The sequence below is a fragment of the Cebus imitator genome, unplaced genomic scaffold (genome assembly GCF_001604975.1).
Source record: "Cebus imitator isolate Cc_AM_T3 unplaced genomic scaffold, Cebus_imitator-1.0 Scaffold88, whole genome shotgun sequence".
Lineage (NCBI taxonomy): Eukaryota > Metazoa > Chordata > Mammalia > Primates > Cebidae > Cebus > Cebus imitator.
Genome location: NW_016107403.1, coordinates 1,960,767 through 1,974,892, shown reverse-complemented (window position 1 = coordinate 1,974,892; position 14,126 = coordinate 1,960,767). Strand labels below are relative to the sequence as shown.

Genomic DNA, 14,126 nt, shown 5'->3' with positions numbered 1-14,126 from the left:
AAAAAAAGAAATGGGAGTTTCGCTCTTGTTGCCCAGGCAGGAGTGCAATGGTGTGATCTCAGCTCACTGCAACCTCCACTTCCCAAGCTCAAGTGATTCTCCTCCCTCAGCCTCCCAGGTAGCTGGGATTATAGGCACATGCCATGATACCTAGCTAATTTTGTATTTTTAGTAGACACAGGGTTTCGCCATGTTGGTCAGGCTAGTATCAAACTCCTGACCTCAAGGATCTACAAACCTCGGCCTCCCAAAGTGGCGGGATTACAGACATGACTATGCCAAGCCAATCACTGAGATATAATTTTCTCTAGGAGAACTCCACATTACAAAACAACAAACACACTGGTCATGGTGGCTCATGCCTGTAATCCCAGCACTTTGGGAGGTCAAGGTGGGCAGATCACTTGAGGTCAGGAGTTTGAGACCAGCCTGGCCAACATGATAAAATTCTGTATCTACTAAAAAAATATACAAATTAGCGTGTAATCCCAGATACCTGGGAGGCTGAGGCTGAAAAATCACTTGAATCCAGGAGGCGGAGGTTGCAGTGAGTGAGATCGTGCCACTGTACTCCAGCCTGGGTGACAGTGAGACTCTGTCTCAACAATAAAGTAAAAATAATAATAAATAAAAAACAACAAACAGGCCAAGCATGGTGGCTCATGCCTGTAATTCCAGCATTTTGAGAGACCAAGGTGGGCAGATCACTTGAAGTCAGGAGTTCGAGACCAGCCTGGCCAGCATAGTGAAACCCCGTCTCTACTAAAAATATAAAAATTGGCTGAGCATGGTAGTGCGTGCCTGTAATCACAGCTACTTGGGAGGCTGAGGCAGGTGAACAGCAATAAAACTATGAGGTGAAGGTTGCAGTGGGCCGAGATTGTGCCACTACACTCCAGCCTAAGCAAAAAGAGTAAGACTTAAAAATAATAATAATAATAATAATAATTGATTACTGAATAAAGTGCTTGGATTGTACAATTAAATATCTTTCCATACATCCTGTGTTATGGCCTAAAAATCCGGTTTATGACAGCTAATCTGAGGCTTAGAGAGAGGCTTAAGTGATATCAAAAAGCTTAAGGAGAAGAGTCTAGCACACATAAGGTGGAAATGAGGGAGAGAGCACAGTTTCCTCACCAGTATCAACCCTAGCAGTACACATACTGCATCACGCATGGCTCTGTATACTTCAGGTGGTATAGAGTGCACCCTGCACAGTCTTTTCCCTGAGTTTTGGCCTCTCTCCCTTTCTCTCTTCATTCTCCTTTTAGAATCAACAGCTGCTCCTCACTAAAGTTATTACAAAAGGAAACAACAGGGTACTTGGAGCAGTCCCAGGAATAGGCAATATCTCATCTAAGGCCTTCCCTAGGATTAACAATTGCTGCCACACTTCTTACCCATCTCTAGTCCCTTCGTTGGCATTATTCTCAGCAAAGAAAAGAATTTTACTGTTTAGCATACCCAAGGTAAATGTGCTTATAGGCTCTGAAATGAAGAGTAGTAACACATAGGCTTTAAAGACAGCAAAATCAACCAAAGGACAATCAAAAATGTAGTTGACAGGCTGGGCATAGTGGCTCATGCCTGTAATCTCAGCACTTTGGGAGGCCAAGGCAAGTGGATCAACTGAGGTCAGGAGTTCAAGACCAACCAGGCAAAAACAGCGAAACCCTGTCTCTACTAAAAATATAAAAATTAGCCAGGCATGATGGCGTGCTTCTATAGTCCCAGCTATTCAGGAGGCTGAGGCAAGGGAATCGCTTGAACCCAAGAGGCGAGGTTGCAGTGAACTGAGATTGGGCCACTGCACTCCAGCCTGGGTGGCAGAGGGAGACGCCATCTCAAAAAAATAAAACAAAACAAGTAGTTGGGGATTTCTGGGATCAGAAAATACATGCATAAATACTAAAGGCCTTCATGGAAGCAGCTGGAGTGGACGATAATTAGGTAAACTGACCAAAAGTCATAATTCAAACTAAAGAAAAGAATTCATTAGACATGTCAAATAAAGATACTAAGGCAACCACCACCCGCTAATGACAGAGCAACAAAAGGGAGATCACAAAATTGGTGAAAAGGAATTCTGATCATCTGTTTATATATTTAGAAAAAGCCTAAGAGATTCCAAGTCTCTGAATGTTCAAAAATAGCCAGAGAAGACAAGCATAAGGAAACAAATATGATAGCAACTAGAAAAATTGGTCTCTACCCAGTCTGCCTTTTGTATTTCTTCAAGAGGGGTAATACATAACTAACTGCATTATTAATTCATAGTTTTTGAACTGCAGAAGAAAAGCACTATTTATCTCTATGTACAGGTTAGGAAAAAAAAGGTTTAAACACTGGTTCTTCCTGCCCCAGCCACCCTGAAAAGGCTTAAGAAAGGATAAAATGAAGAATCTCCCCAACCCACTCAGTGTTTCTATGGTACTTACCTACTGAAATTGTTAGACTCGGGTGTTAATTGAATTTAATAACTTATAATCCTACTTGCCTTGGTTAAATGTTCCTGAGGAGTGGGTGCTGGAGTGAATTCACAATTTGAAAGACCATCCCCTTCTCTTCTTACATCTAGAATCAGTTGTGCCACATAATTTTCCTGGAACCGTGTTCTTTTTCCCAAAGCACCTGAAAAAACAATAAAATTATATCTACTGACTTCCCAATCAGACCTACTGTACAATTATGAAGAGTAATATTTTCAGAGTGCTTTAGAGTTTAAAAGTATTTTTTCCATTTCACATAAGAAAATCCTGAGGCCCAGCCACAGGTTTTAAGTGACTTATAAAATTAGAAAGCCAATAAGCTCTGGTGCCAGGGCTCAAACCCAGGATTTCTGTCACTAGATTCCACATACTAATTTTTGCATCAAACTACCACTCTTAAAACACACACATACACACACACACACACACACACACCCCTTGAGTGTTGTAGGTAGAACTATTGTTATCTCTTTATCACAGATGACAAAAACAAAGGTTCTAAGGAATACAGTCACGTTTTCACAATCACAGGTCATCTCATCAGAACCAAAGCTTAAAGTCAGGGTCTTCTGGTTCTAAATCAACAGTTTATTACACTAACTTCATGTAAGACCAAAATATTTTCATTATGTCTCTGAAATAACTTGCTACAGAATAGCTGGTTTCAAACCACGTTAAAAGAAGGAAAAGTTCCAACATCCATTCTCTGGACAGAGTCAGATTACAAAGACCCTTGATTGCAGAGACCAGTCTAGGAAGTCTGGATTTTATCCTGTGATAAGTGTGGCTGGCTCTAGGTTATACATTAACCTTTTAAACATGTTATGCTAAAGATAGCCACTGAAATTGTTCAACAGAACTTACTCTTTTTTTCTTTTTCTTTTTTTGAGATGGAGTCTTGCTCTGTCACCAGGCTGAAGTGCAGTGGCACAATCTCAGCTCAATGCAACCTCTGACTCCCTGGTTCAAGTGATTCTCCTGCCTCAGAGTCCTAGTAGCTGGGATTACAGGCACGTGCAACCACACCCAGCTAATCTTTGTATTTTGGTCTCCATCTCCTGATCTGCCCACCTCCACCTCCCAAAATGCTGGTGTTACAGGTGTGAGGCACCATGCCCGGCCACAGCTTACTTTTTATAGTAAGGCTACAGATGAGTGGAAAAAAAAAAAAAAACCCGATTCTCATATTTGTGAATGTCACATTTGTATTTCTAAGTTCTTCACTCCTAAATTGGAAAACAAAGTATGAAGAACTACCTAGTAAATATACCAACAATTAAGTACTATGACATTAATAGTCCCAAAAAAGCCTCAAAGGATCAAAATATTTAAAAACATAACTTCTGAAACTAACCTCACAAGTTGTATTACATATATTTTCATATACAGACAACCTATACATGGCCACTGTTCCAAAGGTTATAAGCTGGATATTAAACAATTTTACCCCTACACACACAGTGTAACAAAAGGTAGCTAAGATCCTAGACCAGCCCACAAAATCACATTTATTCATAATATATCTCAAGGATTTTACTGACAGAATTAGTTCAATAAGAAGCACAGAATGTGGGGGCTCAGAACAGGCCTTAGAGATAATCTAAGGGATTATCTTAGGGAGGACGCACATGTTCAATCATTTCAACACCTAAATATAGGTAATCATATCCTGGAATGTTCAACCCAGGTTTAACAGGTATAAATGGTGTGATTAATTGATGATATCTGATTTTCATTAATTTACTCAATATTTAGTGTAAATTATATTGTGAGGCATTAGGGATACAGCAATACATACAAAGAAAGCAATGCTTCCTATCTGGTATTCAGAAGAAACACAGAGGTCTAAGGAGAAATTCTGTAGTTCATTCACCTGTTCAACACATATTGATTGAGTGCCTGCCATATGCCAGACAATGTCCTAATGCATTGAAGAAACATCAATTAAGGCACTGAAGAAACATCAAGTAAACAAAATAGTCAAAAATTTTTGCTTGTAAAGAATACAAAATGATGGTCGGGTGCAGGGGCTCATACCTGTAATCCCAGCACTTTGGGAGGCCGAGGTGGGGGAATCACAAGGTCAGGGGTTTGAGACCAGCCTGGCCAACATGGTGAAACCCCATCTCTACTAAAAACACAAAAATTAGCCAGGTGTGGTGATACACACCTATAATCCTAGCTACTCAGGAGACTGAGGGAGGAGAATTGCTTGAACCCAGGAGGCGGAGGTTGCAGTGAGCTGACATCGCGCCACTGCACTCCAGCCTGGGATAGAGAGCAAGACTCCGTATCAAAACACACACACACACACACACACAATATATTTTTAAAAATCCAAGATGGGCCGGGAATGATGGCTCAGGCCTGTAATTCCAACACTTCAGGAGGCCAAGGCAGTTGGATCACGTGAGGTCAGGAGTTTAAGACTAGCCTGGCCAGCATGGTGAAACTCCGTCTCTACTAAAAATACAAAAAAATTAGCTGGGCATGGTGGCAGGCATCTGTAATCCCAGCTACTCAGGAGGCTGAGGCAGGAGAACTGCTTGAAACTGGGAGGCAGAGGTTTCAGTGAGCCAGTGTCATGCCATTGCACACCAAACTGGGCAACAAGAGCAAAACTCCCTCCCCCCAGCCTCCAGCCTCAAAAAAAAAGGCAACCAAGTGAGGTGGCTCATGCCTGTAATCCTAGCATTTTGGAAGGGAGGCAGGCGGATCACTTGAGGTCAGGAGTTCAAACCTAGCCTGGTCAACATGGTGAAACCCCATCTCTACTAAAAATAAAAATAAAAAAAATTTAGCCAAATATGGTGACAGGCACTTGCAATCTCAGCTATTCAAGAGGCTGAGGCAGGAGAATCATTCAATCACTCAAACCTGGGAGGCCGAGGTTGCAGTGAGCCGAGATCATGCCATGGCTTTCAGCCTGGGTGACAGATCTAGGCTCCATCTCAAAAAAAAAAAAAAAAAAAGCAAGATGGAAACAATAGGTGGGTATTTACAAGAAAGGACAATGCAGAGAGGCCAAACTTGGTCAGGAAAGGCTTCTATGCGCCCATCCCCAAAGGCTCAAAAGTGTATTTGTGTACTGCCTGGCTGCTATCTATTACTAACACGTTTAACTAGACAAGCACAATAAATGGGAAACTCTAGGAATGAGGACAATATATCATTTCAAATGTATTCTAAACTATAAATTTGTAAATAAAAGCTTTAAAGTTTATTTTTGTAAAGCAAATAGAATATAGAAAATCAAATACCAGCACACAATTCAAACTGCCAGTGTATATAGTTTTATCATAAAAATAAAATCAATTATCCACAAAAAATAAGTCTTACCAGTCAAATCAATTTGTAATTGGCTGATGTCCTTAGCAATATTCAACTGATCTTTTGCTTTTCTGTACTCATAATAATATAAAAACACATATGCACATTCCAGATGGAACTGAATAGCCAAATATCGACCTGAATCATCTACAAACAGATTCTGTAGTTTCATCACTGCAAGACAAAAGAGAAAATGTTAAAAACTACAGTGAGAATAAAAATATATTAATGTGTAAAATATTGAGTCTATAATATATAAAGGATATAATACATAGTCTCTGTTCTTAAATAATTTTAGACGTAGGACGTGAGGAATACAGGAACACTAATAGTTACCAGCTAGCATTCTCTGAACACTTACATGCTCCAGACATGAGCTAAGGACATTATGTACATTATCTGCTTTCTTCCACACAATACCGGGAGACATGATTCATAACCCTGCTCTTTCTCAGAGGGTTTGTCTTAACCATGCCATTAAAAAAAATGGCGGCGGGTGGCTGGCAAGATGGCTGAAGAGGAACAGCTTCGGCCTACGGCTGCCAGCAATCAATGCAAAAGATGATGATTTCTGCATTTCCAACTGAGGTACCTGGCTCATCTCATTGGGAATGGTCACACAGTGAGTGCCACCCTCGGAGGGAGAGCAGAAGCAGGGTGGGGCATCAGCTTACCTGGTAAGCCCAAGGGGTAGGGGAACTCCCTCCCCTAGCCAAGGGAAGCCATGAAGGAGTGTGCTCTAAGGAACTGTGCATTCTGGCCTAGATACTACGCTTTTCCCACAGTCTTTGCAACCCACAGACCCGGAGATTCCCTCTAGTGCCTACACCACCAGGGCCCTGAGTTTCAAGCACAAAACTGGGCAGCCGTTTGGGCAGATACCAAGCAAGCTACAGGAGTTCCTTTTCCCACCCCAGTGGCACCCGGAACACCAGCAAGACAGAACCATTCACTTCACTGGAAAGGGGCTGAAGCCAGGAAGCCAAGTGGTCCGGCTCAGCAGATTGCACCCCATGGAGCCCAGCAAGCTAAGATCCACTGGCTTGAAATTCTCACTGCCAGCACAGCAGTCTGAAGTTGACCTGGGATGCTTGAGCTTGCTGCGGGGAGGCACATTCACCATTAGTGAGGCTTGAGTAGGTAATTTTCCCCTCACAGTATAAACAAAGCCACAGGGAAGTTCGAACTGGGCAGAGCTCACTGCAGCTCGTCAAAGCCGCTGTAGCCAGACACTCTCTCTAGATTCCTCCTCTCTGGGCAGGGCATCTTTAAAAGAGAGGCAGCAGCCCCAGTCAGGGGCTTATAGATCAAATTCCCATCTCCCTGGGACAGAGCACCTGGGGGAAGGGGCGGTTGTGGGCGCAGCTTCAGCAGACTAAATGTTCCCGCCTTTCCAGCTCTGAAGAGAGCAGCAGATGTCCCAGCACAGTGCTTGAGCTCTGCTAAGGGACAGACTGCCTCCTCAAGTGGGTCGCTGACCCCCGTGCTTCCTGACTGGGAGACGCCTCCTAGCAGGGGTCAACAGACACCTCATACAGAAGACCTCCAGCTGGCATCTGGCAGGTGCCCCTCTGAGATGAAGCATCCAAAGGAAGGAACAGGCAGCAATCTTTGCTGTTCTGCAGACCCCGCTGGTGATACCCAGGCAAGCAAGGTCTGGAGTGGACCTCTAGCAAATTCCAGCAGACCTGCTGGAAGGAAATCTAACAAACAGAAAGGAATAGCATCAGCATCAACAAAAAGGTGATCCACACAGAAACCCCCTCTGAAAGTCACGAATATCGAAGACCAAAGGTAGATAAATCCACAAAGATGAGTAAAAACCAATGCAAAAAGGCTGAAAATTCCAAAAACCAGAACGCCTCTTCTCCTCTTTTCACAACTCTTCACCAGCAAGGGAACAAAACTAGAGAGAGAATGAGTTTGACAAATTGACAGAAGTAGGCTTCAGAATGTGGATAATAAACTCTTCCAAGCTAATGGAGCATGTTCTAACCCAATGTAAGGAAGCTAAGAACCCTGAAATAAGGTTAGAGAAATAGCTAACTAGAATAAGCAGTTTAGAGAACATAAATGACCTGAAAGAGCTGAAAAACACAGCATGAGAACTTCATGCAGCATACACAAGTATCAATAGCCGAATCGACCAATCAGAAGAAAAAAAATAACAGAGATTCAAGATCAACTTAATAAAATAAAGTGTGGCCGGGCGCGGTGGCTCAAGCCTGTAATCCCAGCACTTTGGGAGGCCGAGGCGGGTGGATCACGAGGTCAAGAGATCGAGACCATCCTGGTCAACACGGTGAAACCCCGTCTCNCTGAGGCAGGAGAATTGCCTGAACCCAGGAGGCGGAGGTTGCGGTGAGCCGAGATCGCGCCATTGCACTCCAGCCTGGGCAACAAGAGCGAAACTCAGTCTCAAAAAATAAAATAAATAAAATAAAATAAAATAAAGTGTGGCCGGGCACGGTGGCTCACGCCTGTAATCCCAGCACTTTGAGAGGCCTAGGCGGGTGGATCACGAGGTCAAGAGATCGAGACCATCCTGGTCAACATGGTGAAACCCCGTCTCTACTGAAAATACAAAAAATTAGCTGGGCATGGTGGCGCGTGCCTGTAATCCCAGCTACTCAGGAGGCTGAGGCAGGAGAGTTGCCTGAACCCAGGAGGTGGAGGTTGCAGTGAACCGAGATCGCACCATTGCACTCCAGCCTGGGTAACAAGAGCGAGACTGCGTCTCAAAAAAAAATAATAATAAAATAAAGTGTGAAGACAAGATTACAGAAAAAAAAATGAAAAGGAATGATCAAAGCCTACAAGAAATATGGGACTATGTGAAAAGACCAAACCTACGTTTAATTGGTGTACCTGAAAGTGACAGGGAGAATGAAACCAGGTTGGAAAACACTCTACAGGATATTCAACAAATGCAGAAGAACGGAAATCATAACAGTCTCTCAGACCACAGTGCAATCTAATTAGATCTCGAAATTAAGAAACTCACTCAAAACGACACAACTACATGGAAACTGAACAACCTGCTCCTGAATGACTACTGGGTAAGTAATGAAATTAAGGCAGAAATAAATAAGTTCTTTAAAACCAATGAGAACAAAGACACAATGTACCAGAATCTCTGGGACACAGCTAAAGCAAGTGTTTAGAGGGAAATTTATAGCACTAAATGCCCACAGGAGAAAGCAGGAAAAATCTAAAATCGACAACCTAACATCACAATTAAAATAACTAGGGAAGCAAAAGCAAACAAATTCAAAAACTAGCAAAAGACAAGAAATAATTAAGATCAGAGTAGAACTGAAGGAGACAGACACAAAAAAAACCTTTCAAAAAAATCAATAAATCCAGGAGCTGATTTTTTGAAAAGATCAACAAAATACACCAACTGCTAGCCAGACCTTTTCAAAAAAAAAAAAAAAATCAATGAATCCAGGGCTGGTTTTTTTCTACTAGCCAGACTAATAAAGAATAAAAGAGAGAAGAATCAAATAGACACAATAAAAAATGTCAAAGGAGGTATTACCACTGACCCCACAAAAATACAAACTACCATCAGAGAATACTATGAACACCTCTATGCAAATAAACTAGAAAATCTAGAAGAAATGGATAAATTCCTGGACACATACACCCTCCCAAGACTAAACCAGGAAGAAGTTGAATCCCTGAATAAATAGACCAATAACAAGTCCTGAAACTAAGGAGGTAATTAATAGCCAACAACTAAAAAAGGCCCAGGACCAGATGGATTCACAACTGAATTCTACCAGAGGTACAAAGAGAAGCTGGTACTATTCCTTCTGAAACTATTCCAAACAATAAAAAAAGAGAGACTCCTCCCTAACTCATTTTATGAGGTCAGTATCATCCTGATGCCAAAACCTGGCAGAGACACAACAAAAAAAGAAAATTTCAGTCCAATATCCCTGATGAACATCAATGCAAAAATCCTCAATAAAATATTGACAAACAAATCCAGTAGCACATCAAAAAGCTTATCCACCAGGATCAAGTAGGCTTCATCTCTGGGATGCAAGGCTAGTTCAACATACACAAATCAATAAATGTAATCCATGACATACACAGAACCAATGACAAAACCACGATTATCTCAATCGATGCCAAAAAAGCCTTTGATAAAATTCAACATCCCTTCACGCTAACAACTCTCAATAAACTAGATATTGATGGAACATATCTCAAAATAATAAGAGCTATTTATGACAAACCCACAGCCAATATCATACTGAATGGGCAAAAACTGGGAGCATGCCCTTTGAAAACCAGCACAAGACAAGGATGCCCTCTCTCACCACTCCTATTCAAAACAGTATTGGAAGTTCTGGCCAGGGTAATCAGGTAAGAGAAAGAAATAAAGGGTATTCAAATAGGAAGAGAGGAAGTCAAATTATCTCTATTTGTAGATGACATAATTGCATATTTAGAAACTCCATTGTCTCAGCCCAAAATCTCCTTAAGCTGATAAGCAACTTCAGCAAAGTCTCAGGATAAAAAATCAATGTGCAGAAATCACAAGCATTCCTATACACCAATAAAAGCCAAACAGAGAGCCAAATAATGAGTGAACTCCCATTCACAATTGCTACAAAGAGAATAAAATACCTAGGAATACAACTTATAAGGGATGTGAAGGACCTCTTCAAGGAGGACTACAAACCACTGCTCAAGGAGATAAGAGAGGACACAAACAAATGGAAAAACATACCATGCTCACAGATAGGAAGAATCAATATCGTGAAAAAGGCCATACTACCCAAAGTAATTTATAGATTCAATGCTCTCCCCATCAAGCCAACATTGACTTTCTTCCCAGAATTTGAAAAAACTACTTTAAAATTCATATGGAAAAAAAAAAAAAAAAAAAAGCCCATTTAGCCAAGACAATCCTAAGTAAAAAGCACAAAGCAGGAGGCATATTGCTACCTGAATACATCATACTGGTTACTACAAGCCTACAATAACCAAAACAGCATGGTGCTGGTACCAAAGCAGATCTATAGACCAGTGGAACAGAACAGAAGCTTCAGAAATAACACTGCACATCTACAACCATCTGATCTTTCATGAACTTGACAAAAACAAGCAATGGGGAAAGGATTCCCTATTTAGTAAATGATGTTGGGAAAACTGGCTAGCCATATGCAGAAAACTGAAACTGGACACCTTCCTTACACCTTATACAAAAATTAACTCAAGATGGCTTAAAGGCTACTAAAAATACAAAATTAGCTGGGCGTGGTGGCACACGCCTGTAATGCCATCTATTTGGGAGGCTGACACAGAACTACTTGAACCTGGAAGGTGGAGGTTACAGTGAGCCGAAATAGCCCCATTGCACTCCAGACTGAGCAAAAGAAGAGTGAAACTCCGTCTCAAAAAAAAAATTCTTAATTTAAATTAAAAATTTTAGCTCAGCTTACTGATTAGTCATCTCATTAAGTGGCAAATGCCAGGATGTAAACGCAAGCTTGTAGGGGATAGAGATACAAAGAAGTTGTCCGGAGAAGGATAAAGATGCAGAGCTGATGCTACAAAAGCCCAATCTACTTTACCACCTATAATCTGGCAGAAACACCCACAGCTAAGAAACAGATACCCCTTTGTCTTTATGTGAACTAAAATTTAAATGGATCTGAAAAAGAAAGATAGTGTTTTCCTACAGCCTGTATAAGAGATTCTCTGGACTCAGAGAGTGAGTCAAGATGTACATGTCTCACCTCAGAAGGCACATAGGCATCCTAACATGAACTTCACTGTGAAAACCCCTGAGTAGATTTCATCCATGCAAACCAAACCCAGGAAAAGCTGGATCTAATAAGATAATGCTCTTAATGAGGGCTTTTCTTTTTTAATGTTCTTCTCCTTTTGTCTGCCCATTATTCCTGAGTGTCTAGTCATTACTCTCAGAACAATAATAACCTTCTATGACCTTAGTACAATTCAAAAGTGACACAATTTTGCTTCATTACCCATGACAGTAATCTTCCCAAAATGTTCTGGATGCAAAAATCAAGGGACATAAGGGTTGGCCAAGGTTTTTAAAAATCCTCTATCAAGTATCACGGAAAGGACATTTGCTGTATTTAAGAAGGCTTACTAAGTTGTGATAGCTCAGGTAGGTCTACTATCAAATTTGAACTGTACTAAGAATACATAAAGAAGTCACACAAATGCCCAAAGTTGGTTGTATGTATCTATCTTCCCTCCTATCTACCTATCAACTTTTCTGCCCATCTATCTATATTTATATATGTATGTACTATCAGTATAACTGGCTTTGATCTTGTACTTCTGCGCTTTCTCTGCATTATCGTATATGTTCAGGGATCAAATGTTGGATAAATAAAGTAGGAGAGCTCAGGCGTTGTGGCTCAAGCCTGTCATTCTAGCACTCTGAAAGGCCAACGCAGGTGGGTCAGTTGAGCTCAGGAGTTCAAGACTAGCTTGACCAACATGGTAAAACCCCATTTCTACTACAAATGCAACAATTAGCTGGGCATGGCAGTGTGCGCCTGTAGTCTGAGCTACTCAGGAGGCTGAGGTGGGAGAATTACTTGAGACTGGGAGGTAGAGGTTGCAGTGAGCCAAGATCACACCACTGCACTCCAGCCTGGGTGACAGAGACACAACCTGTCTCAAAAGAAAACAAACAAACAAAAAGGGCAACGAATCCATACCTAGTTCATAGTCTAACTAAAGAACCACAAATACAAAGTAAAACTGTTAAGAACAGCAAAAGAAAATAGGTGGACTAGTCACACAGGAAGAGCAATTGGGCCAATACTGAAAAAATCTTAAGAACAGCAAAAGAACATAGCTACACAGGAAGAGCAATTGGAGAAATACTGATTTCTCAACAGAAACAATGGAAACTAAAAGAAAACAGGCTAGGCATGGTGGCTCATGCCTGAGGTCAGGGATTCAAGACCAGCCCGGCCAGCCTGATGAAACCCCGTCTCTACAAAAAACACAAAAATTAGCCGGGTGTGGTGGTGCATGCCTACAATCCAAGCTACTAGGGAGGCTGAGGTGGGAGAATTGCTTGAACCCAGGAGGTGGAGGCTGCAGGGAGTGGAGATTGTGCCACTCTACTCCCACTCCAGCCTGGGTGACAAGAGTGACACTGTCTCAAAAAAAAAGAAAGAAAAAAATGAGAGTATCTTCATGGTGCTGTCTACAATGTTTTAATCAACAGTTCAAGGAGAGAAACAAGCACATCTCTAAGCAAACAGAAACAGAGTTTATCACCTTAACTTTTGAGTTTCACCGGTCCTAAGTGGAAAGAAGAATCAGAAAACAAAGCCCAAAAGCAGATAGGAAAAGAGCCAAAGGCTATACAACCTGACACAGCAGTTTCAAACTTGAAAAAAACAGTACATCTTTAAAATTTGGAAAGTGAGAAGGCCCAATCTCTGTAAGGACAAGTTTTGAAAGGATTGAGGCTTTTATCTAGTTTTAACCTTCCGATATAGAGTAAAAATTGAAAGCCGTCAGAAGTTTTCAGCAGAAAAACTTTCCAATGTAATTAAGCTACTGATGAAGACATATAGAACTATGAGGAAAAAAGAGCAATGAAGATAGAGAATTGCTGTTTCCAGCCAGGCACGGTGGCTCACATCTGTAATCCCAGCACTTTGGGAGGCCTAGGCGGGTGGATCACAAGGTCAAGAGATCAAGACCAGCCTGGCCAACATGGTGAAACCCCGTCTCTACTAAAAATACAAAAATTAGCTGGGCATGGTGGTGCATGCCTGTAATCCCAGGTACGTGGGATGCTGAGGCAGGAGAATTGCTTGAACCCAGGAGGTGGAGCTTTCGGTGAGCCGAGATCATGCCATTGCACCCCAGCCTGGGTAACAAGAGCAAAACTCCATTTCAAAACAAAAAAGGGAAAGAGAGAAAGAATTACTGTTTCCCCAAGAGCAATACAGGCATCCAAGCTACCACATTCTCCTGAGAAGCTAAATCTCATAAATATTAGTCAAGCATAAAGAAAAACAAATAATGTCTTCAGATAATGCCTACATAGGGAAAAAGATTCAGAAATAACAGTAATATGAAAGATGATGGTTTGAAATATACCTGAACCTAGACCGGGCGCAGTGGCTCACGCCTGTAATCCCAGCACTTTGGGAGGCCGAGGGGGCAGATCACTTGAGATCCGGCGTTTCCGACCAGCCTTGCCAACATGGTGAAACCCCATCTCTATTAAAAATACAAAAATTAGGCCGGGCGCGGTGGCTCACGCCTGTAATCCCAGCACTT

At 41.7% G+C, this 14,126-nt stretch overlaps 1 protein-coding gene across 5 annotated transcripts in view; it reads right to left on the bottom strand.

The window, feature by feature from the left end:
• TTC27 (tetratricopeptide repeat domain 27) overlaps positions 1 to 14,126 on the bottom strand; it is a 194,433-nt gene that overhangs the window by 156,928 nt on the left and 23,379 nt on the right. For all 5 annotated transcript variants that reach the window (XR_005201289.1, XM_017534848.2, XM_037740747.1 and 2 more), the window contains 2 exons: positions 5,832 to 5,996; positions 2,501 to 2,634 (listed from right to left, as the gene is read on the bottom strand). Coding sequence is in view for 4 of the 5 variants with exons in the window: in XM_017534848.2 (XP_017390337.1) it covers positions 2,501 to 2,634; positions 5,832 to 5,996 (299 nt within the window). In the remaining variant the exon portion in view is untranslated. The remainder of the gene's footprint in view (positions 1 to 2,500; positions 2,635 to 5,831; positions 5,997 to 14,126) is intronic.